Source organism: Ictidomys tridecemlineatus, chromosome 2, assembly GCF_052094955.1.
Source record: "Ictidomys tridecemlineatus isolate mIctTri1 chromosome 2, mIctTri1.hap1, whole genome shotgun sequence".
NCBI classification, from domain to species: Eukaryota; Metazoa; Chordata; class Mammalia; order Rodentia; family Sciuridae; genus Ictidomys; species Ictidomys tridecemlineatus.
Window position 1 is genome coordinate 128,830,679 of NC_135478.1, and position 22,790 is coordinate 128,853,468.

At 38.4% G+C, this 22,790-nt stretch overlaps 1 protein-coding gene across 1 annotated transcript in view; it reads right to left on the reverse strand.

Annotated features, from left to right (window-relative positions):
* Nucleotides 1-22,790, reverse strand: part of Abca13 (ATP binding cassette subfamily A member 13) — a 422,085-nt gene that overhangs the window by 46,472 nt on the left and 352,823 nt on the right. Inside the window, exon 56 of the mRNA XM_078039756.1 lies at nucleotides 6,374-6,524. Coding sequence (XP_077895882.1) covers nucleotides 6,374-6,524 — 151 coding nt within the window. The remainder of the gene's footprint in view (nucleotides 1-6,373; nucleotides 6,525-22,790) is intronic.

Genomic DNA, 22,790 nt, shown 5'->3' on the forward strand with positions numbered 1-22,790 from the left:
ATCTTGTCTTTCCTCAGCATAAATACTGATCCCCTATTGCAGGTATCACATGCATCTCACAGCACTTATGTCAGTATTTCCAACAGTAATTGGCACCATAGTCTATGTTGTTTCCAATTCCACCATCTCCTGTACTGGGAGTCAAATTGGGCAATTTCTTTTTTTTTCCCCAGTTCTGCATAATTTAAAATGTTGCAGTTTTATTTGACTCTGGTGACCATAATGATATTAATTAAAATATTAATATAGATTCAGTTTTAGACATTACTGTCAGGGGGCCGCCTTGAACAGGAGCTGAGAATGTGCCCTTAGCCTTGATAATGAAGGTGTGGACCTGGCTTCTGCTCCCAGCACCAAAGCAGCAGGCGGACCTCACTTTTGCTTGCAAGTGAGTGCAGCTCTGGGAGTGGGCATCACCCAATGGGACTAGGCTATACCCCTCACCCCCATTTGCTGGAACACAATCCCTTGCCTTGTTTGGGTAGACTATTCTTGAATGGCTTCTCCCAATAGGAGGGTTTCAGGCATGCTCACTCTCTCTCTTTTGCCTGCCTCTCTTGCCTCCTTTGTGGGAGCTGAGGTTGAGGAGTTGTCACTAAACCCCCAAAAAAGGTATTTTCTGTCTCTGTGTGGTTATTTAGTAGCCAGCCCAATTCACTTGCAGTGACCCTTACTGATTCAGTCACATGTCATGGCATATTACACAACCAAACTGGCCAGTATCATTTTTCTTTTTTTTTTTTTTTTCCCTCACTCAGCTCCTCCTCATGGTTTCCAGGGCTCAACATGATCAGAAAAACTTCTCTGAAAGTATAGTCTTCCAATATCATACTTTAATTCAAATTTAGGAAAAGAGGAAAACTTCCATAGGAATATGAAGATAAAGTTAATAATTGTGTATTCTAAATACCTAATAAAATTTAGCTTTCCTCTAATGAATATATATTTATTGATAAATTTAGAAAATGACGGTAAATGGATAAGATGATGATAATATTAAGAGGCTTTAAAATATAACAGTGCTGTAAATACTTCCCAATAAAAACTTTCACACAAATTTGCTCTACTTTTTATTTATTTAATCTCTGAATAATTTAGAAAATGAACTATAAAGCTCCAGAACTGATCTTGTGTTCAAATAGCATAAGTCGAGAAAACAGACTTCCAGGCCCAAAGGATTCATGAAGAAGCCATCTCAAATCTTCAGCTATCTGCCTAAGAAAGTAGACTCAAGGCCAATTGCTTGTTCTTAGGAAAACAGTCAACTTGTTGTCCCCAGGTTGCTTTATATAAACAAACTGTCTTTTTCCTGGCATCATTCAGCCCACTTGATCAATTAACATAAACTGAATAAAATTTAAAAGAATAAAAAATTCAAATAGAACATTTTACTTAAAATAATCAAACACAAACATTAATGAAGTGTCAAATGAATAGAGACACACATGGCTGACACTGCAGAAACTAGAGCAATGACAGTGGTACTAATGGATTCACCCAAAATTGCCCCAGAAAGGGGTAATGATGATTGAAGGGAACCCAGAAGGATCCCCACCAAGGAAGCTTTTGTCCAAGGCGGCCTAGGAGCATTGCAGAAATTGTTTCAAAAGTTTGTCTTTTGGGAAAAAAGCAAATGCTAAGAGCTCTATGGCTAGCAGCAATAACACATGGAGAAAAATAAGTTTGGGGTGATTTTTTTTTTCAAACCATAAAAGTAAATAAAATAATGAAAAGTATTATGTATATAATTAGTTTTTATTTTACTCTCATACATTATAAATATCAGCAATAAATGAAAGCTGATGAACAAATGAAGTAAAATTTAATAATAAAAATATGGTTTTGTAGAAATGTACCTCAGACTAATTAGAGAAATGCTGAATAATTTCATCAAGATATTATGGCTTATTTTTTATGAAACCAGGGAAAGTATGGCATTTTTTTTCCAATATCACAAAATATTAAATGCTGCAGTCTCCAAATCCTCAATCAGTTAACCACAGCAAAGATTCCAGAAGAGACAGGAACAAATGTATCAGTTTGATCTAATGCTCTCTAAATGTTACATTTTCAGAAAATAACTGAAAATGGCCTAATAAGAAGTATTTGCCATCTTTCTGCACTCTGCACCGCTATCAAAATAATGGCAAACATAATGTCCTAGCAATCAAGGCTGGCAAAATACTACCTATGGCCCAAAATGTCACAGGTTACAGAATCTGTTATTCTCCCCTAAAAAACAAAATGTCATAAGTTATACAGTCTGTTATTTTTCTCCCAGAAAATTCTAGAAATAGTATCTGACTTAAGGCAAAAGATCAGGGTTTATTTGTCTTTATATTCCCCATGTCTCCATCACACTTGCCACATGGTAGGGCTTTTATCATTGGAGCCAAAATAGATTGCCCAGAAAATATTAAATAATTGTTGAATTCCAAGGCTAGAAGTAATCCACTAGCAAATATGAGGATCACTTTAAAATTTCATGTAAGATTAAAATAAGTAAGAGACTTTTAGATAGAAATTATTATTTTCTCAGCCTCCCTTTGCAGATGACCTTTACTCTTTCATCCCCCCCTTGTGACTTCTAGCTCATTCTTGTAAAACTATGAATGGAAAAAAAACTCAAGACAAATGTATGGCTATAGAGGATGTTGAGAAGCCACACACAGTATGTGTTTTTCCTGGAAAGAATTTGTGCATATTCACAAAAAATGATATCGGTAAAGACTCTACATATTCAATCCCAGGGAAAACTAAAATGGAAATCTGCTACACCTCATCCTAATTCAAAGTGTTGCTCAATTGCTTGGCTTTGATATTAGCCCTGAAATTACCCACACCCATTAACTCCTCTCACATGCTTTCTTTCTCTAGCATCCCAGACATTGTAGTCCTTGTCTCCTGAATCATTCGATTGTAATTTAATATAAAATTCTTTACCAGGATAATTAAATTCAGGCTCAAATATGTATACCTTACAAAATGTGCATAATGAAAGAGCGAAAATTGGAAATCATTACTTCAACCCGTGGGACCTGAATTCAAGCTGAAGGAAGAGTTACCTTTTACTTGCCTTCCTGGACTTGTGAAGGTTTTCAGGAGTGAGGGATGTGACTAACAAAAATAACCAGCTAGCTGGAGTATAGGTGGGCTGGGGCCCCTGAAACATGGATCAAGTTTAGCACAGGGCTTGGGCTCTGAGGGTTGTAGGGAAGAAGTTGGGGTGTGAGGCTGATCTGGGGGACTTTCAGCAAGCATAGGATGATCTCCTTGAATCACAAAAGACCCAAGGTGGCTGTCCATGTTGCCATGAAAATAGATGGAGCCTAGAGAAAATAAACAACATGCACTGTAGATGAGCTAAAAAGAAAAAAAAATCTCATGTTTATGTCTGTGTCCTGAAAGCTAGGAGGTGGGGGTGCACATGGGGTCCCAACCTGAGCCAGTGGAAGATAAATCAACTATGCAAAGCTCAGGGTTAGAGGAGCCACACAGTAAACCCATGTGATTTCCACTCCCTTGACCATTCCAATGAATAAAATGTAAGACTGAGCTGTTGGTGGCACAAGTAATTTCATTTTATATCACTAGCAACCAGAATGCACTAAGGATCAGGGTAGTGTTTTAATGAAGAACATGTACTCTGGAGCTGGTTTACATAATTTCAAAACAAAACTCTGCCACAAGCTATCCAGATTACTTGTATAAGTGCTCTGTGCCTCAGTTTCTCTATTTACAAAATGAGGAGTAATCCTGTTATCTACTTTACATGTTGACTGTAAAATACCATAAAAACATGACCTAGAAAAAGAATACTCAAATACAGTTGTGCATTGCTTATCAACAAGACAGTTTCTAAGAAGTGAATTGTTAGAAAATTTCATCTTCCGATAAACTCTTTAGAGTTTATTTACACAAACCTAGATATTATAGCTCAATCACTTGATAGGGCCTCTTAATGCAATCAAGACTCAGTAATCACAAGATGTTTGAGGCTTTTGCTGGTGTTACATGGCATGTTGCCTTATAGTAAACTGTTTTTTGTAAATGGGAGTATACTCTAATCATAAAAACATCATGTAGTAAGTATATAAACCAGTAACAGTCATTTATTATCAACTGTTTTTTGTTTTGTATCCTTGTTACAAAAAAAAATTTTATGTGGCTGACAGTGCAGGTATGTATACCACCACCACCACCACCACAAACATGTGTGATGCACTGTGTTACCATATTATGGCTATGATGTCACTAAGTGATAGGAATTTTTCAGTTCCATTATATTAGGGGACTACCATCAAATACATGGTCTGTGGTTGACTAGAACTTTAATAATAAAGTTATTATATATAAACAGTGCATGACTGCATTAGCTACAATAGTTATTTTCTGTTATTTTATAATAATTCCCTCTGGTCATCTTGTGGTAAATATTTCAGAGCACATATACCCATTTTTTTTATGATTTGTATGTAGGAATGTCCTCCAACCCCTAAGTTCACATGTTAAGCAATGCAGTGATATTCAGAGGTGAAAAGATTGGATTATGAGGGCTATCAGTGGATTGATCCATTTGATAGGTTATTAACTTGAATGGACTACTGGGTGATGACTATAGACAGGTGGAGCATGGCTGGAGGAGGTGGCTCACTGGGGTTATGGCCTTGTACTAAATCTGATCTGGGCTCCTTATCTCTCTTCCTCTTCCTCTCCCCCCACCCTCTTACTTTCTGGCTGTCATGAGCTAAGCAACTTTCTTTCTTAGACCATAATGTTCTGCCTCAACTTAGTCTCAGAGCAATGGAGTCAGTTGACCATGGACTGAACCTCTAGAAGCATGAACCAAAGGTAACTTTTCCTCCTCTAAGTGGTTTCTGTCAGATAGCAACAAAAAGCTAACAAACTGGTCTACATTTCTATATATTCCCACCATTTACAGGAGAGGGGTATTTGCTAGGAAGGGCGCTATTGCCTTTGGGAGCAGATGCAAAAGTGTGCTGATCTATTAGAAACCTCTGAGCGAGCAAGTAGCAATACTGTCTGCAAAATCAGTTGCAGTCTCAAGAAAGAAATAAAGCCAGTTCTTAATTGGTGGCCATTAAAATAACTTCTCCGTGGAGGAGTTCAGAAAACAAGGCTGAAAGACAGCTGAGAATCAGGAGGCAATTGCCCTGGATGACAGGAAGCACCAAGCCTTTCTATATTAAGAGACTTTTCACAGGCACTTTCCCCCCAGACAGCAAAGGGGCCAGCTTACAGCATTTGCCAAGCATCTGCCTCTTTAATCAAAAACTAACAAGGGGGAGCTGACAGAGAAAATGCCTATTAAAGATGGAGCCAACAATTAGTGCTGGATTCTAAGATCTGTTTAACTGCAGTGAGCAGGTCTTCTGCAGAGTGGTTAGTTTTCTTTGCTTTATTAAGATGGGAGGTGCATAAAGGGTCCAGGGTCTCCACAATGAGGTAGAGGGTCTGTTCTGGCTTCACTTGAAGTCACAGAGCATGAATAAGAAATGAAGGCTGAAGCATTACAAAAACAGCACAGTGAATGAATTTTCATGGACTGGTGAAGGCGATGACTATTAGTTTTGTCTCTTGTGAGTCCTACAGTGTTCCCATGGACTCTAATAGAATATCACATAAGCTAATTTTTTTTTCCTGCTCCTAGTGCAGAATCCAGAAATGAGGTGCAGAAAAGGTAAAATTGTGCATGCAGCAACTGCTATTCCAGTACTCTCTACTTGGAACATCTTCTGATCTGTCCATCAAGGCTCTCCCCACTGTTTCCCTGACCACTGCTCCCATCAAGAGAAGTGGCAGCAGTTTCTTGCCTCAATTACACTAGACTCTCCTTCCTCTCTCCATGATATGCGGAGGTCTGGGGGTCCTGCGGATCTTACTCTTCCTTCTGTCTCCTGAGGCCACTCAGAATGAGACTCCTTGCAGTAATCTGTGGGCCTGCTCACCAGGAAATTATCCATTCCAAAATTTCATATACATTCTGTGATCTCTCCCCTGTAAGCTCTGGACATACCCAGTCTATATGTGCTCTTGAATATAAATTAATAGTCCAGTAATTATAAAAGCCATTTAGAGAAAAGAAGGAAGACACAAAGTCAGAAATGGTGTTATTTTTTTATTTAACTTCTTTCTCATGTCTCAGACACATTTTAAATAAATAATATCAATAATACAACCATATTTTAATGTCTCCTTTTGTACAATCATAATGGAAAAAGCCTTTCTGATAAGCTTACTCGATGTTATGGCTCCTTTTTCTTATAAAGTAAGAGAGACATTGGGGCCAGAGGTGCTAACTAAGCATTCCTCAATGGGTCCTTCTTTTTGGAAAAACTCTAGGGATGCTTACCTCAGGGATGCACTGCTTTGTAATCCCCCGTAGGCTGCAGTAATAATGGAGATGTTCCCAACCGGTCAGGAGCTCATCTAGGGCGTCCTGCTGAGGACAGTAGCCAATGAGAACACCCGACTTGCCCGCAGAAGACAGATCCACCTCCTCCCTGCATAGACAAAAAGGGAACAGGTTGAGAACAGTCTTCCCTGGCAAACATCAACCCATTTTCTAAATTTAGCTCATCAGTAAGTCCACTGAAATTAATTTACTATAATTCACTCACTTTGCATAAATAGGTTCAACTAAGAAAAAGTGAAGGATACCAGAATAGGCAGCCTCAAAGCATGCATCTCTGACACGTGGACTATTTTGAGCTAATGGCAACTAAGCAACAGCAGAAGTAGGGAAAGCTGTTTCATTTTCCTCTGTGTAAAAAGAATATAAATCCCCCACTTGTTTATTGGTACCAGGAATTGAACCCAGGAACACATAACCACTGAGCCACATCCCCAGCTCTTTGATTTTTTGAGACAGGTCTCACTAAGTTGTTGAGGCTAGCTTTGACCTTGGGATCCTCTTGCCTCAGCCTCCCAAGCCCCTGAGACTACAGATATGCACTACCATGCCTAGCTTTAAATTTCCCTTTTATTAAGAAAATTTCCACGTGTAAAGATTTCTCTGAACTAGGAAGATAGCTCCTTGCAGAGACCACTCTGATGAGCTGAGAGACTCTGCCTTCCAAATAGAGACGGCTGTTCCTCACCAGACACTTTCTCCCCTCCCTGCCCACAAGGAGCCCACCAACCAGAACCTAAAACCACTACACCTTTGCTCAGCTTAAGATGGTGCTCAAGCCTCATTCTTCCGACCAATGCTTAGATTTTTCAATTTTTGGTGTGTGTGCTGTATGTAAGCACAAAGGGGTTTCAAGTGGGTTCCAGGTCAGGAACCCAAAAAATGTAAGCACAAAGAATGGGGGCAGGGAGCCAACCTGGGATCAACAAGCTCTTCCGTATTCAGCGGAAGAGTCAGTCAAACATCCAAGAGGCTCATGCTGGGACAGAAAAACCGAACTGGGCCTACCCAAGGGTCTGAGTTTTATAGGCCTCACTTAGGGTGGGGCAGAAAGGTAATTCCTAGGGTTTATTAGGATCAGCTGGTGCGTTCGGATAGGACAAAAGGGTAGGTAGGGAAGTTCCTAGAGTTCACTGCATTAGAATCAGCTGATCCACTATGGCAGGGAGTTAAGTGCTACTGGGTGAGAGTTCTTTGACCTTTTCCCTTCCTGCCCTACTCTGGCTGAAGCCTGGGCCGTTAAATAACAACAGCTACGATTTACTACTGGACAAGGCTGATAAGGAAACTGCTGTAGCCAGGAAAAATGTCCTGGGTCTATTTTCCATATCTTTCACTGTGTCTATGTATTTTCTCACTAATAGGCCTTTTGTCAGTTTGGTTTCCAGGGCCCTAGCAGAATTCCTAAGAAGGTAGAGGGAAAACTCTTCCACCACCCCCACAGCAACCCCAGGAGCCTTGTAGAAGAGGCTTGACTACTTATATTTTTTTGGTGCTTACATTTTTTGGTTCCTTGATCAGGGAACCCATTAGAAACCCCTTTGTGCTTACCCACAGGAGTTTCACCCAAATTATGTTGGTCATGAAGATTCTTAAAGTTGACTCCAGAGTGAGAGAGGCCTGGGTGTTAACTGAAGTAATTCCTTGATTATTTGGGGTGTTAAAAAGAAGAGAAAAAAAAAGTGTGTGTGTGTGTGTGTGTGTGTGTGTGTGTGTGTGTGTGTGTATTTAAGGCCATACTATATGCATAGGTTAAGAATTATACAGAATCACATATAATTAAAGAAAGAAAGAAAAAAACTCTTGTTTTACTTCGGATTTAACATCAATACATATTGATGACCAAATCACTCAAATGCAACAAAATTTGATATTTTGATTGTTTTCTCATTATCTTGTTTTGGCAGGAAAAATAATAACTATGTTAGCCATCTATTATGCATTTTTTAAATACATAAAATTATGTTGACCATGAAGATTCTTAAGACTACTTCAGGAAGAAAAAAATCTTATTCCTAAATTAAAAATAATGTTTTTTAAAAAAAGACTTGCTGAGAAAGCATGACTTCTAAAAAAGGTGATTATTAGCATTCCTTAAAGCAGAGTGAAAAATTATTAATATTTTTATTCATGTCAAAACCATATATATATATGCTCATGGAAATAAACAAGGAAAAAACATATCTTTGTGTAAAATTTTAAGTTTGGTCTCAATTTTATCTTTTTTTTCCTTTCTAAATCCTGTTAACAGTTATATCCCAAACATTGTTATTTTTTTCCCCAAATTTAGGATAGTCAAAGTTTATCTCCTTTCTACACTGTAGGAAATACGTTTTCTTTAGTCAAATTCAAAAAATTTTCTTTATCAGTGTACTTAAGAATTTTGGTAAAATATAGCCTACAAAAATATATACACACACAAATGTATATACGATATAGTCACATGTATGTTCACAATTACCTGAAATATTAAAATTTTACAAATTATTTTAATATACAATAAAAGGCTTTGTTTTCAACCACTGCTCCTGAAAAGTCTCAACTCAATAATTTGTGGAATTTTTTCTTACTTTCTTTTTTTGTTGCAATAATACAATACAAACTTTACCATTTTAATCTTTGTAAAGTATAAAATTTATAAGTATTAGACTATATGCTTTGTCAATGTGATCACTCTCTAGTTCTAAAACATTTCTTTTCATCCCCAAACAAAATCCTGTACTCATGAATCAGTCACTCTTCATTTCCTTCTCCTGTTGCCCCTGACATTATTCATCTTCATTTCATCTCTATGGATTTAACTGTTCTGCATATTCTTTGTATGATAGATATGAGACTACATATCATATAACTCCTTTTTACATCTGGCTGTTCTCATTTAGATATTATGTTTTCAAGGTCAATCTGCAGTAAAGCAGGTATTAATATTTCATTGTGTTCTCTTTTAATAGTAAAATTGCACACAGCAATTAATAAAGTACTCCACTGCTTTCATCTTGCAGATGATAAAACTAACATCCACATGATGCAGCTGCCCTGAAATATTTGCAAAGACTAATTCTAACACTTCTACCCTACACTGGCTGGTCCACCATTTTTCATTTTATGACATTTGTGCATAAAATTAAAAGGACTACATAAAAAGGATAGGATGCATTTTTAAAAAATAGTAGGATTTAGTTTTTAGAAAAGTTTTAGGTTTATAGAAAATTGAAAAGAAAGTACACACAGTTTCCATATACTTGCACTCAGGGTGTTTCCTATTTTTAGCAGCTTGTATTGGTGTGGTAAATGTTTAGCACTGAAGAACTAATATTAATATATCAACTAAAGTCCATAATTCATATTAGCATTCACACTGCACTATACAGTTTTACGGGTTTTGACAAATGCATAGCATCCACCATTACAACAGCATAAATAATAGTTTCATTGCCTTAAAAATCCCATGAGCTCCTCCTATTCATCCCTTCTCTCTTGCCCACAGACCTTGAAAATCACTTTTTTTTTAACTTTACTTTCTTTATAGTTGTGCTTTTCTAGAAAGCCACAGAATTGGATTAACACAATAGAGAACATCTCACACTGGCTTCTTTCACTTAGCAATTTTAAGTGCCAACTTAAAATTCTTCCATAAGGTGAACTGAGTATATATGAACTCCCAAATTCACGGAACAATAAATTTTATGATAACCTTGAGAAAATAAACCACCTCAATAAAAACTGGAATTAAGAAGATAGATGTTGCTCTAGGCATGGTGGTACATGCCTGTCACCCCAGCAACTCCGAGAATGAGGCAGGAGGATTGCATTTTTGAGGTCAATTTGGATAACTTAGAAAGAACCTGTCTCAAAATAAAATAAAATAAATAAAAAGGCCTTGGCCTATAAGCCAATGTCTAGTACCAAAAGAGAAATGAAGAAGAAGAAGAAAAAAAAAAAAAAAGAAAAAAGACAGGTGTTATGACTCTTGCAAATAACCATGACTTTCATTCAGGACCAATGAAAGGTGATACACAGAGAAACATACGGACAAGTCCTTATTTAATAGAAGCATCTAAATTTGTGAGTGTATTAAAGTGATTTACCTGTTCTAATTATATGTTAAATCTAAAAGGATTCTCTCTGAAAGAAAACAGAATCATCCAGAGGTTCTAAATATTTTCAATCAATCAAACTTTTTCAGATGTTGTGAGTTGGATTATGACCCACAAAAAGGCAAAATAAATAAATAAAAGCCAAAGTCCTCAGTCCTAGGACTTAGGAATGTGACTCTATTTGGAGACAGAGTGTTACAGAAAAAAAAAAAAAAACTTAAGTTAAAATGAAGTCATTAGGGGGGATCCTAATCCAAGTGACTAGTGTCCTTATACAAGGAAAAAATGGGTCACAGAGACACACATAGTGAAAAGACTATATAAGCACAGGAGGAGAAGACCATCTATAAGCCAACAGAGTGTGGGAAGAGTCCTTAAGAAAAAAAGAAAATAGATACCAAACAATAACCTATTTATGAAATTAGAAAATGGTAAAGCAAACTACACCTAAATCAAGTAGAGATAAGAAAAAATGACTAGAGAAGAAATAAGTAAAATAGAAAATAGAAAAACAATAAACAATAGAGGAAATCAAAATCAGCTAATTAAAATATTTCTTTGAAAACAAAATCTACAAATCTTTAGCTAATAACCAAGAAAAAGGAAAGATGCAAATTACTAAAATTGGAAATGAAATATTTCTGCAAACCTTAAAGAAACAGATTTACAAGGGTGCTATATGCATATTCATAGACCAACAAATTAGATAACTTAGATGAGATGGGCAAAACTTCTAAAAAGACACAAACTACTGAGTGTGATACTGTGAAAAAGAAAGAATCTAAACAGATGTATAACAATAAAAAAGGTTGACTTGGTAATAATAAAAAAAAAGTTTCCATGATTAAAAGCCGAGGAGCATGTCATTTCACTGGTGAGTTCTACTACCTGTTTAAAGATTAATTAAATCAATCCTTCACAGCCTATTTCAAAAAACAAAAGAGGAAAGAATCATTCTCAATTAACTCCGATATCAGTAATGCCCTAATAACAAAATCAAATACACAACAGAGAAAGAAGACTATGTATTTGTTTTGAATATGGATGTAAAGAAATACAAATGCTCCTCATAGTGCAGTTATATACTATAAACCCATCATAAGTTGAAAATATTATTTCAAAAATGAGCTTAATATACCTAAACTACTGAATGTCATAGTTTAGTCTAGCCTACTTCATACACCCTTAGAACTTACATGAGGCTAGGGTTGGGCATAGCCAAAGAATATTCTACCACATGTCGTTATCTTGGGAAAAGATGGTTCAAAATTCAAAGCCCAGGGTTTTTTTTTCCTTTATAAATATTTTTTTTGTCAATGGACTTTTATTTTATTTATTTATATGTGGTACTGAGAATCAAACCTAGTCCTTACACATGCTAGGCAAGCACTCTACCACTGAGCTATAGCCCCAGACCTCAAAACCCAGTTTCTATTGAACATTTATCTCTTTCATATCTTCATAAAGTTGAAATATTGTGTATGGAACCATTGTAAACCAGGGGCCATCTGCACAAGCAGATTGAAAGCAACAGCATATAAGGTGAATTAGATACCATGATCAAGTAGGACAAATCCCAGGAATACACGGTTGGTTTAATATATCAATGTTAATCATCATACATCATATTTATAGAAATAAGGACAAAAACTACCCAATACCTTGTAATGAAGTGAAAAAGCATTTGACAAAATTCAAGTGCCTTTCTTGATAAAACCATGGTTAAATGAGAGATAAAAGGGATTTTATTTTATGATCCCATTTATATGAAATTTTTCATTTATATGATCCCATTTATATGAATAGACAAATCCATTGAGAGAGCAGATTAATGGTTACAAAAGACTGAGGGAGGGAGCAACAATGGAGAAAGACTACTAATAGGTACAGAGTTTCTCTTCAAGATGATGGAAATGTAGTTTAATTAAGTAGCTGAAATTATTATGAAACTTTATGAATATATTAAAAATCCCTGCATTATTCCATTTAAAATTATAAATTCTCTGGTATGTGAATTGTATCTCTGTTAATCAAAACACAGTCAGTTAAAGCTGGACATATTCATGCTCTACGCAGTGCTCATCTATGTACAACATAAATGGTTTCATAGGTGCATCATTAAATGTTCAGAGGAATTGTCAATACGAATGAAAAAAAAAAAGCCATTGCAACTTACAACAATATGCATGCACCTCACAAACATACTATTGTGGGAAAGAATTCACTCACAAAACAGTACAAACTTTATGATTCCACTTACATAAAATTCACAAACAAGCAACCTGATGCTGAGGGCCATTACCAAGTAGGAATGATGCATCGAAATTTCCTTGCCAAGCGTACCCCATGCTGCTTAGAGGACATTCGATGGGACATTGCATGCATGCTTTAATAAGGTGACCTTGCTCAAGGACCAAGGCAGATCCGGGTTTAGAGCTGATCAGGTTTGAGGAAGTAACCGGCTCCTTGAGTTTAAGGTGTTGCCAGTTTAAGATAATGGGTTTTAGGGAAGTTGGAGATTGAAGATTATTGCTGGGATTAGGGTGTTCCTGCGGCTTGTTCCTATTGAGTTCTTGTGAGATTAAAATGGGATTTGGAGATAGCCTTGTGGAGTAGGTGAATTGTGCAGGCAGACAGGAGAACGATTTTGCCCCTGGACCTGTGTGGAGGTGGTGTGAGAGCGGGAATAAAGACTTGCTGTTTGAACCTACAAAGGTGTGTGGTGGCTCGTGATTCTGGTGCCAAGCCCAGCATTGCCAACCTGAAATCTGGTCATTAAAATCAGAAGAATATTTATGTTTGTTTGTAGGGGAGCATGAAGAGGATTTCTGAGGTCCCATCAAAAGTCTATTTCCTAGTTTTATGTGATCTCATTATAAAAACCCATCAACCCATACACTTGTTATTAGCAATAATTATTCATTTCAATTTTAAAATTTATGTTTTAAAAATTGTTGCCAAACTCCACGTTACTTTATAAATTATTTACAAAAATTTTAATGTTTAAAATGATTTTAATTAGCTTCTGCTGGAATGATCTCCTTCCAGCTCCTCTCAATCTCAAGCAGCCTGTTGATGATTTAAAGATATAACATTTTATTTAAATTCTCTAACCCATTTGAAGATAGGGAATACACATATTAAATATTTTCATTGTCCCATGACCTTAGACATTTCCTAAATCTGCATTGTTCGTGGTCATACTTATTATTTCTAACTAGTATCATCAGATGTCATTAGAACATTATTATCATTAGAACATGGGCATAGCTCAGAACAGGTGGACAATGGCAGTCTAGGGACACAGGAATTCAACCACAGTAGGGGTCTGATGTCTTCCTGTCCTAACACCCATTATCTAGTGCAGTGATGGCTGCCCAATTTCTAGTTGTAAGGAGTTATAATTTTTAAAAGGTCATGGTTTTACAATGGAGTGAAATGAAACACTTTCAAGAGCAATGCATTTTTCTTCAGATGTACAGATAAATGCCTTCCTTTCCTTGGTAGCTAGTAGAAATAACTCCCTTGCACAAATCTTCAACACAAGTATCAGTTGCACATTGTTCATTTGTTTGCTGGTTCATTTTGATATTGGGAATCAAACCCAGGGCCTCTAACAGGCAAATGCTCTACCACTGAGCTACACCCCCAGACTCAAACTGAAGAGTTTTTATTATGAATTGACATATACCTTTGAAGGAAGTTAGAAAGAATGTTTTGTAGAGAGGACCCATGGTGTACTGAACCGCAGCACAAGCAGGCATTCAAATACCTTTAAAAGCATATCAAATCAAACCACATTGCATTTTTCCCTTGTTGTATTTTATTAAATACCAGAGGCTCTGTAAATAGCTCAATATGTTTCATCTGAATTTTGAGGACAATAAAAGTTTAGGAAGATTAACATTACAACTGGAAATTTGGGTGAACACGACCCATATTCGATGATATCATAATCCAGATGGTGACACTGGGTGGGCATGCCGCAGTCTGGCTGGGCACAAAATCAGGAGCCACTCAAGCAGGAACAAACTTAATTTTGAAACTCCCCGCCAATGCCTCCGTAGGCTCTCAGGGAAAAAAATGCCGACAGATGCAAGCAGCGTTCTCCTGGACACTCCAACAGGAAATCCCTCCTCCGGAATTCCCTCCTACCACACTTCCCCAACCAATGGGAATTCTCCAGGAGTCCTGTAGCAGGCCCAGATGGACAGCAGGGGTCTAACATCCATATGAATGCAGATCTTAACATAATCATATCATCTCAATGGCTTGCTGGCGTCACCTTTCAACCAAAAATGCCATGCATCATACTACTTGGCTATGGCTCTTAGCATGGGCATATCCAATATAGACAGGCAGACAAAAGAAGGCCATGTGATAATGAAGCCCTAGAGTAAGGGAAAACTGAGTATCTAAACCAGAGTCCATTTTAAGTAACCCAGAGGAACAGCTTCTTTTAAATTACATCATTGACATAAATCTTCCCATCTAACTCTGAGTGATGCTAACCACACACCTGCTAAATCAAAATCACTGTCTATCACATTTATGCTATTAGAAAATGCTCACATCCATTTCATAGTTTCCACATACTTGCATTTTGGTTATCTTGACCTAATAAAGAAGGTCATAGCATTCTGTATGCTTCATGCTTCAGCACCACTTGGAAAGACAAGATATTTTTCAGTTGTAAGTCTGACACAAAAATGATCTTCAAGTGGCTTTTATCATGATGCATGCTGACTGTATTTTCCTCTTTAATTAATGACACAACAGACCAAGAAACCCTGGAAATTAAATATAAATCTTGGAGCACTCAGGGGAGTTTGCCAAACCAAGAGCCTTCTCAGTTGAGGCATTTAATTTCCTTTACATTATCAGCAGTCTGTAAACTGCCAAAGTAGGCAAATAAGAGCCAAAAAACTGCTCAGTGAACCAAGTTTGGTTTGTTTTCCAGGCAGTTTTTAGCCTCGTTTGCTTTTTTTTTTTTTTTTTTTTATTGTTGGTCGTTCAAAACATTACACAGTTCTTAATACATCATCTTTCACAGTTTGATTCAAGTGGGTTATGAACTCCCAACTTTACCCCGTATACAGATTGCTGTTTCACATCAGTTACCCTTCCATTGATTGACATATTGCCTTTCTAGTGTCTGATGTATTCTGCTGTCTGTCCTATTCTCTACTATCCCCCCTCCCCTCCCCTCCCCTCCCCTCCCCTTTTCTCATCCCTGTTTAATGTAAATCTTCTTCTCAAGCTCTTCGTCCCTACCCTGTCCTTGTTTACTCCCCTTATATCAAAGGGGTCATTTGGTATTTGTTTTTTAAAGATTGACTAGCTTCACTTAGCATAATCTGCTCTAATGCCATCCATTTCCCTCCAAATTCTATGATTTTGTCGTTCCTTAATGCAGAGTAATACTCCATTGTGTATAAATGCCACATTTTTTTTATCCATTCATCTATTGAAGGGCATCTAGGCTGATTCCATAATCTTGCTATAGTGAATTGTGCTGCTATGAACATCGTTGTAGCAGTGTCTCTGTAACATGCTCTTATTAGGTCTTTAGGGAATAGACCGAGAAGGGGAATAGCTGGGTCAAATGGTGGTTCCATTCCCAGCTTTCCAAGAAATCTCCATACTGCTTTCCAAATTGGCTGTACCAATTTGCAGTCCCACCAGCAATGAACAAGAGTGCCCTTTTCCCCGCATCCTCTCCAGCACTTATTGTTGTTTGACTTCCTAATGGCTGCCAGTCTTACTGGAGTGAGGTGGTATCTTAGGGTAGTTTTGATTTGCATTTCTCTAACTGCTAGCGATGGTGATGGTGAGCATTTTTTCATGTATTTATTGATTGATTGTATGTCCTCCTCTGAGAACTGTCTGTTCAGGTCCTTGGCCCATTTATTGATTGGGTTATTTGTTATCTTATTGTCTAATTTTTTGAGTTCTTTGTATATTCTGGTTATTAGGGCTCTATCTGAAGTGTGTGGATTAAAGATTTGTTCCCAGGATGTAGGCTCCCTGTTTATCTCTCTTATTGTTTCTTTTGCTGAGAAAAAACTTTTTAGTTTGAGTAAGTCCCATTTGTTGATTCTAGTTGTTAACTCTTGCGCTATGGGTGTCCTATTGAGGAATTTGGGGCCCGATCCCACAGTATGTAGATCATAACCAACTTTTTCTTCTATCAGATGCCGTGTCTCTGATTTTATATCAAGCTCCTTAATCCATTTTGAGTTAACTTTTGTGCATGGCGAGAGATAGGGGTTCAGATTCATTTTGATGCAAATGGATTTCCAGTTTTCCCAGCACCATTTGTTGAAGATGCTATCCTTCCTCCATTGCATGCTTTTAGCCCCTTTATCAAATATAAGATAGTTGTAGTTTTGTGGATTGGTTTCTGTGTCCTCTATTCTGTACCATTGGTCCACCCGCCTGTTTTGGTACCAGTACCATGCTGTTTTTGTTACTATTGCTCTGTAGTATAGTTTGAAGTCTGGTATCGCTATACCGCCTGATTCACACTTCCTGCTTAGCATTGTTTTTGCTATTCTGGGTCTTTTATTATTCCATATGAATTTCATGATTCTTTTATCTATTTCTACAAGAAATTCCATTGGGATTTTGATTGGCATTGCATTGAACTTATAGAGAACTTTTGGTAATATCGCCATTTTGATGATGTTAGTTCTACCTATCCATGAGCAGGGTATATTTTTCCATCTTCTAAGGTCTTCTTCTATATCTTTCTTTAGGGTTCTATAATTTTCATTATATAAATCTTTCACCTCTTTTGTTAGGTTGATTCCCAAGTATTTTATTTTTTGGGGGGATATTGTGAATGGAGTAGTTGTCCTCATTTCCGTTTCAGAGGATTTGTCACTGATATACAGGAATGCCTTTGATTTATGCGTGTTGATCTTATATCCTGCCACTTTGCTGAATTCATTTATTAGCTCTAATAGCTTCTTTGTAGACCCTTTTGGGTCTGCTAGGTATAGGATCATATCATCTGCAAATAGTGATAATTTAAGTTCTTCTTTTCCTATTTTTATGCCTTTAATTTCTTTCGTCTGTCTAATTGCTCTGGCCAGTGTTTCGAGGACTATGTTGAACAGAAGTGGTGAGAGAGGGCATCCCTGTCTTGTACCAGATCTTAGAGGGAATGCCTTCAATTTTTCTCCATTCAGAATGATGCTGGCCTGTGGCTTATCGTAGATTGCTTTTACAATGTTGAGGTATGTTCCAGTTATCCCTAATTTTTCTAGAGTTTTGAACATAAAGGGATGCTGTACTTTGTCGAATGCTTTTTCTGCATCTATCGAGATGATCATATGGTTCTTATTTTTAAGTCTATTGATGTGGTGAATAACATTTATTGATTTCCGTATATTGAACCAGCCTTGCATCCCAGGGATGAATCCTACTTGATCATGATGTATAATTTTTTTGATATGTATTTGAATCCGATTCGCCAGAATTTTATTGAGGATTTTTGCGTCAAGGTTCATTAGAGATATTGGTCTGTAATTTTCTTTCTTTGAAGTGTCTTTGTCTGGTTTCGGAATCAGGGTGATGTTGGCCTCGTAGAATGAATTTGGAAGTTCTCCCTCTTTTTCTATTTCCTGAAATAGCTTGAAAAGTATTGGTGTTAGTTCCTCTTTAAAGGTTTTGTAAAACTCTGCTGTATACCCATCCGGTCCTGGGCTTTTCTTAGTTGGTAATCTTTTGATGGTTTCTTCTATTTCCTCTATTGTTATTGGTCTGTTTAGGTTGTCTATATCCTCCTGACTCAATCTGGGCAGGTCATAAGACTTAAGGAATTTATCTATGCCTTCACTATCTTCTATTTTATTGGAGTATAAGGATTCAAAATAATTTCTGATTATCTTCTGTATTTCTGAAGTGTCTGTTGTGATATTACCTTTTTCATCCCGTATGTTAGTAATTAGAGTTCTCTCTCTTCTTCTCTTCGTTAGCATGGCTAAGGGTCTGTCAATTTTATTTATTTTTTCAAAGAACCAACTTTTAGTCTTGTCAATTTTTTCAATTGTTTCTTTTGTTTCAATTTCATTTATTTCAGCTCTGATTTTAATTATTTCTTGCCTTCTACTTCTTTTGCTGTTGTTTTGCTCTTCTTTTTCTAGGATTTTGAGATGAAGTATGAGATCATTTATTTGTTGGTTTTTTCTTTTTTTGAGGAATGAACTCCAAGCAATGAATTTTCCTCTTAGAACTGCTTTCAATGTGTCCCATAGATTCCGATATGTTGTGTCTGTGTTTTCATTTAACTCTAGGAATTTTTTAATTTCCTCCTTGATGTCTTCTAAAACCCATTGATCATTCAGCAACCTATTGTTCATTCTCCAAGTGATGCTTGATTTTTCCTTCATTCTTTTATCATTGATTTTCAGTTTTATTCCATTATGATCAGATAAGATGCATGGTATTATCTCTACCCCTTTATATTGTCTAAGAGTTGCCCTGTGACATAATATATGGTCTATTTTTGAGAAGGTTCCATGTGCTGCTGAGAAAAAAGTGTAACTACTTGATTTTGGGTGGTATAGTCTATATATGTCAATTAAGTCTAGGTTGTTAATTGTGTTATTGAGTTCTATAGTTTCTTTATTTAACTTTTGTTTGTAAGATCTGTCCAGTGGTGAGAGAGGTGTGTTGAAGTCTCCCATGATTATTGTATGGTGGTCTATTAGACTCTTGAACTTGAGGAGAGTTTGCTTGATGAACACAGCCGCACCATTATTTGGGGCATATATATTTATGATTGTTATGTCTTGTTGGTGTATGGTTAACTTGAGCAGTATGAAGTGTCCTTCTTTATCCCTTTTGATTAACTTTGGCTTGAAATCTATTTTATTAGATATGAGTATGGACACTCCTGCTTGTTTCCGCATTCCATATGAGTGGTATGATTTTTCCCAACCTTTCACCTTCAGTCTATGAATATCTTTTTCTATCAGATGCGTCTCTTGTAAGCAGCATATTGTTGGGTCTTCTTTTGTGATCCATTCTACTAGCCTGTGTCTCTTAATTGGTGAATTTAAGCCATTAACATTTAGGGTTATTATTGAGATATGATTTGTTCTTCTAGCCATATTTGTTTATTGATGTTTCTAAACCTGATTTGTTATTCTCTTTGACTATTTTTCCCCCTTTACTGTCCTATCTCCCATTGTTGGTTTTCAATGTTATTTTCCATTTCCTCTTCCTGTAATGTTTTGCCAAGGATTTTTTGAAGAGATGGTTTTCTAGCTGCGAATTCTTTTAACTTTTGTTTATCATGGAAGGTTTTAATTTCATCTTCTATCCTGAAGCTTAATTTTGCCGGATACACGATTCTTGGTTGGAACCCATTTTCTTTCAGTGTTTGAAATATGTTATTCCAGGATCTTCTAGCTTTCAGGGTCTGTGTTGAGAGATCAGCTGTTATCCTGATTGGTTTGCCCCTAAATGTAATCTGCTTTCTTTTTCTTGCAGCTTTTAAAATTCTCTCCTTATTCTGTATGTTGGACATCTTCATTATAATGTGTCTAGGTGTGGATCTCTTATGATTTTGCACATTCGGCGTCCTGTAGGCTTCTAGGATTTGTGATTCTGTCTCATTCTTCAAGTCTGGGAAGTTTTCTTGTATAATCTCACTGAATAGTCTGTTTATTCCTTTAGTTTGGAGCTCTGTGCCTTCCTGTATCCCAATGACTCTTAAATTTGGTCTTTTGATATTGTCCCATAATTCTTGGATGTTCTGCTCATGGTTTCTTAGCAGACTTGCTGAGCTGTCTATGTTCTTTTCCAGTTGAAATACTTTGTCTTCATTGTCTGATGTTCTCTCTTCTAAGTGATCTAATCTGCTGTTAGTATTCTCAATTGAGTTTTTAAGTTGGTTTAATGATTCCTGCATTTCTAGGATTTCAATTTGTTTGTTTTTTATTACCTCTATCTCCCTGTGAAATTGATCTTTTACTTCCTGGATTTGTTTGTCAATGTGATCTTTCATTGTCTGATTTTGCTGTCTCATGTCTTCCTTGAGACTCCAGATCATCTGAAGCATATATATCCTGTACTCTTTATCTGACATTCCATCTGTTGCAGCTATTACCTCTTCTAAAGTTGAGTTGACCTGCATTGCTTGTGGTCCTTTCTTTCCTTGTCTTTTCATACTGCTCGCGTTTCTTTCTGCTTGGTGCAACTGTTTTGTTTTTGAAATTTACCTCCTATTTATTTATATTGCTCTTGTATAGTTGGGAAGTCTCCCTTGCAGGGCGGGTAGTGGCTGTGCTCCTCCCCTAATTAGGGTGGTCTGTCTACCACGCTAATTGGTCGCAGGTCTGCCCCCACTGCAGGCACTGGTGGCTGTTCTGGTCTGACCCCACTCCAATTGTGGTAACGTAACTACCACGCCCTGGGGTCGTTGGTCCTGATCTGGATGTGGGTGGCGGCTCTGCCGTGCCCCCACTCCAATTGGTGTGACATGTCTACCACGCTGGCAGACCTCTAGGCCGGTGGGTCGCAGTTCTGCACAGCCCCCACTCCCAATGGGGGTACCTGACTACCTCTCCAACGGGTCGCTGAGCCCTCTCCAGACCCGGGCGGCGACCCTGCTCCACCCCCACTCCAACCAGTGTGACGCGACTGCCTCAGTGTTACGTGTCCACCACGTTGGCAAGCTACCTGGCCTGTCTTGCCAGTGGGTCGCTGGTCCTATTCTAGGCGTGGGCGGCTTCTCTCTTCAGCCCCAGCTGCATTTGAGGTTTCATGATACCACGCCGGCGGGTCACTTGGCCTGCTCTGGGCGCAGGTGGAAGCTCCACTCTGCCCCCACAGCACCCAGCAGAACCCTGGCAGAGAAGCAGTCACCGCCGGTTCCCTAGCCTTGGGCCAAGACAGCTTAGGTAGCAAGAACCCCGCCTTTCCGATCCAGATACACTCTCTCCGCCGGAAGCTGGCTCCAGCGAGCGACCCCCACGGGTTCCCCAGCCCCAGGCCAAAACTGTCCCCCGGGAGTCAGAACCCAGTCGCCCCAAGCTCAGCGCACGCTCCACTCGGAGCTCGCCTTCACAGGCAGTCTCCGCAGATTCCTCAGACCTGGGCCCGGTTAGCCCCAGGAACCCAAGTCCCGGGAACCCAAGTCCCGCTGCTCAGTGCCCGGCGCACGCCTTGCCAGGCACGAGCCTTCAAGAGTATTCTCCACAAGATCCCCAGTCCCGATCCTGAGCAAGAAATCTGTCTGCTAGACGCAGGCAAATACCAGCCTGAATTCACCTGTTCCGTAGCTGAATGAGCTGAGATCAGCAGAACAATGGGATGATTACATCATCTCTCCAAGATGGCGGCCGCCGTCCTCCGTGGTCAGACCGGTGACTGGAACCACCGCTTCTCTCCTCTGTCTCAAGCCGGAACTCCGCACCAAGCGCTGCTGATGTATCACTGGCAGGAGCCTTCCGAATCCGTATCGCTGTTCTCCCTCTCCTCGATGTTCTCCCGCTCTGGCACCCTGCCGATCCCCAGCGCGTGCCACAGACAACCAGCCACGGAGCGATCAGGCTATGCGACCCTCCGTGCGGAGAAATGGAGCTCCCACTGCCGAACCTCGCACGATGAAAACCTGTCTATTAGATTCTGTAGCGCCTCAATTTCACTGGAAATTCCCAACAAGATATCCTTCAGCCGTTTCATATCTTCTTTCACTGGCTCAGTGATGCGGCGCACTGGGGTGATGCACTCCCTTCGCCGCCATCTTTTTTCCCTCGTTTGCTTTTAAAACTTCCTACTTTGTCCCTCCACCGTCTGCGCTTTCCTGCAGGTTTAACCCCCATTTCACCATAGGTTCAACCATCTGGTTACCATTAGTTATTTAAGTGTGCCACAGCCTCTTACACCTGGTCCCATTGGCTCCTGGATGTCAGCCAAGTGTCCAAGGTAGTCCTTAAGCTCATGATCATGATAAAATAACAGGAACCCCAAAGCCTGGCTTAGTGATATTTTTAAAAAGAATAAGGGGCATCCATGGTGCTTGGTTTATTAAATACAGACTAAGAACATATTTTCATTTTCCTCAAGGAAAGCTAGAATAAGTTCACACCCTAGATTTAAGCCTGTAATTTTACAAACACTCACACTGTATCCACATAACCACCTGTTTCACCACATAGTACAATTGGAATTCTCTCAAGCCCTTCAAAGAGATAATTAAACTAAGTATATGTGTAACATAACAGAGCAGAGTGATTCTTTTGGAG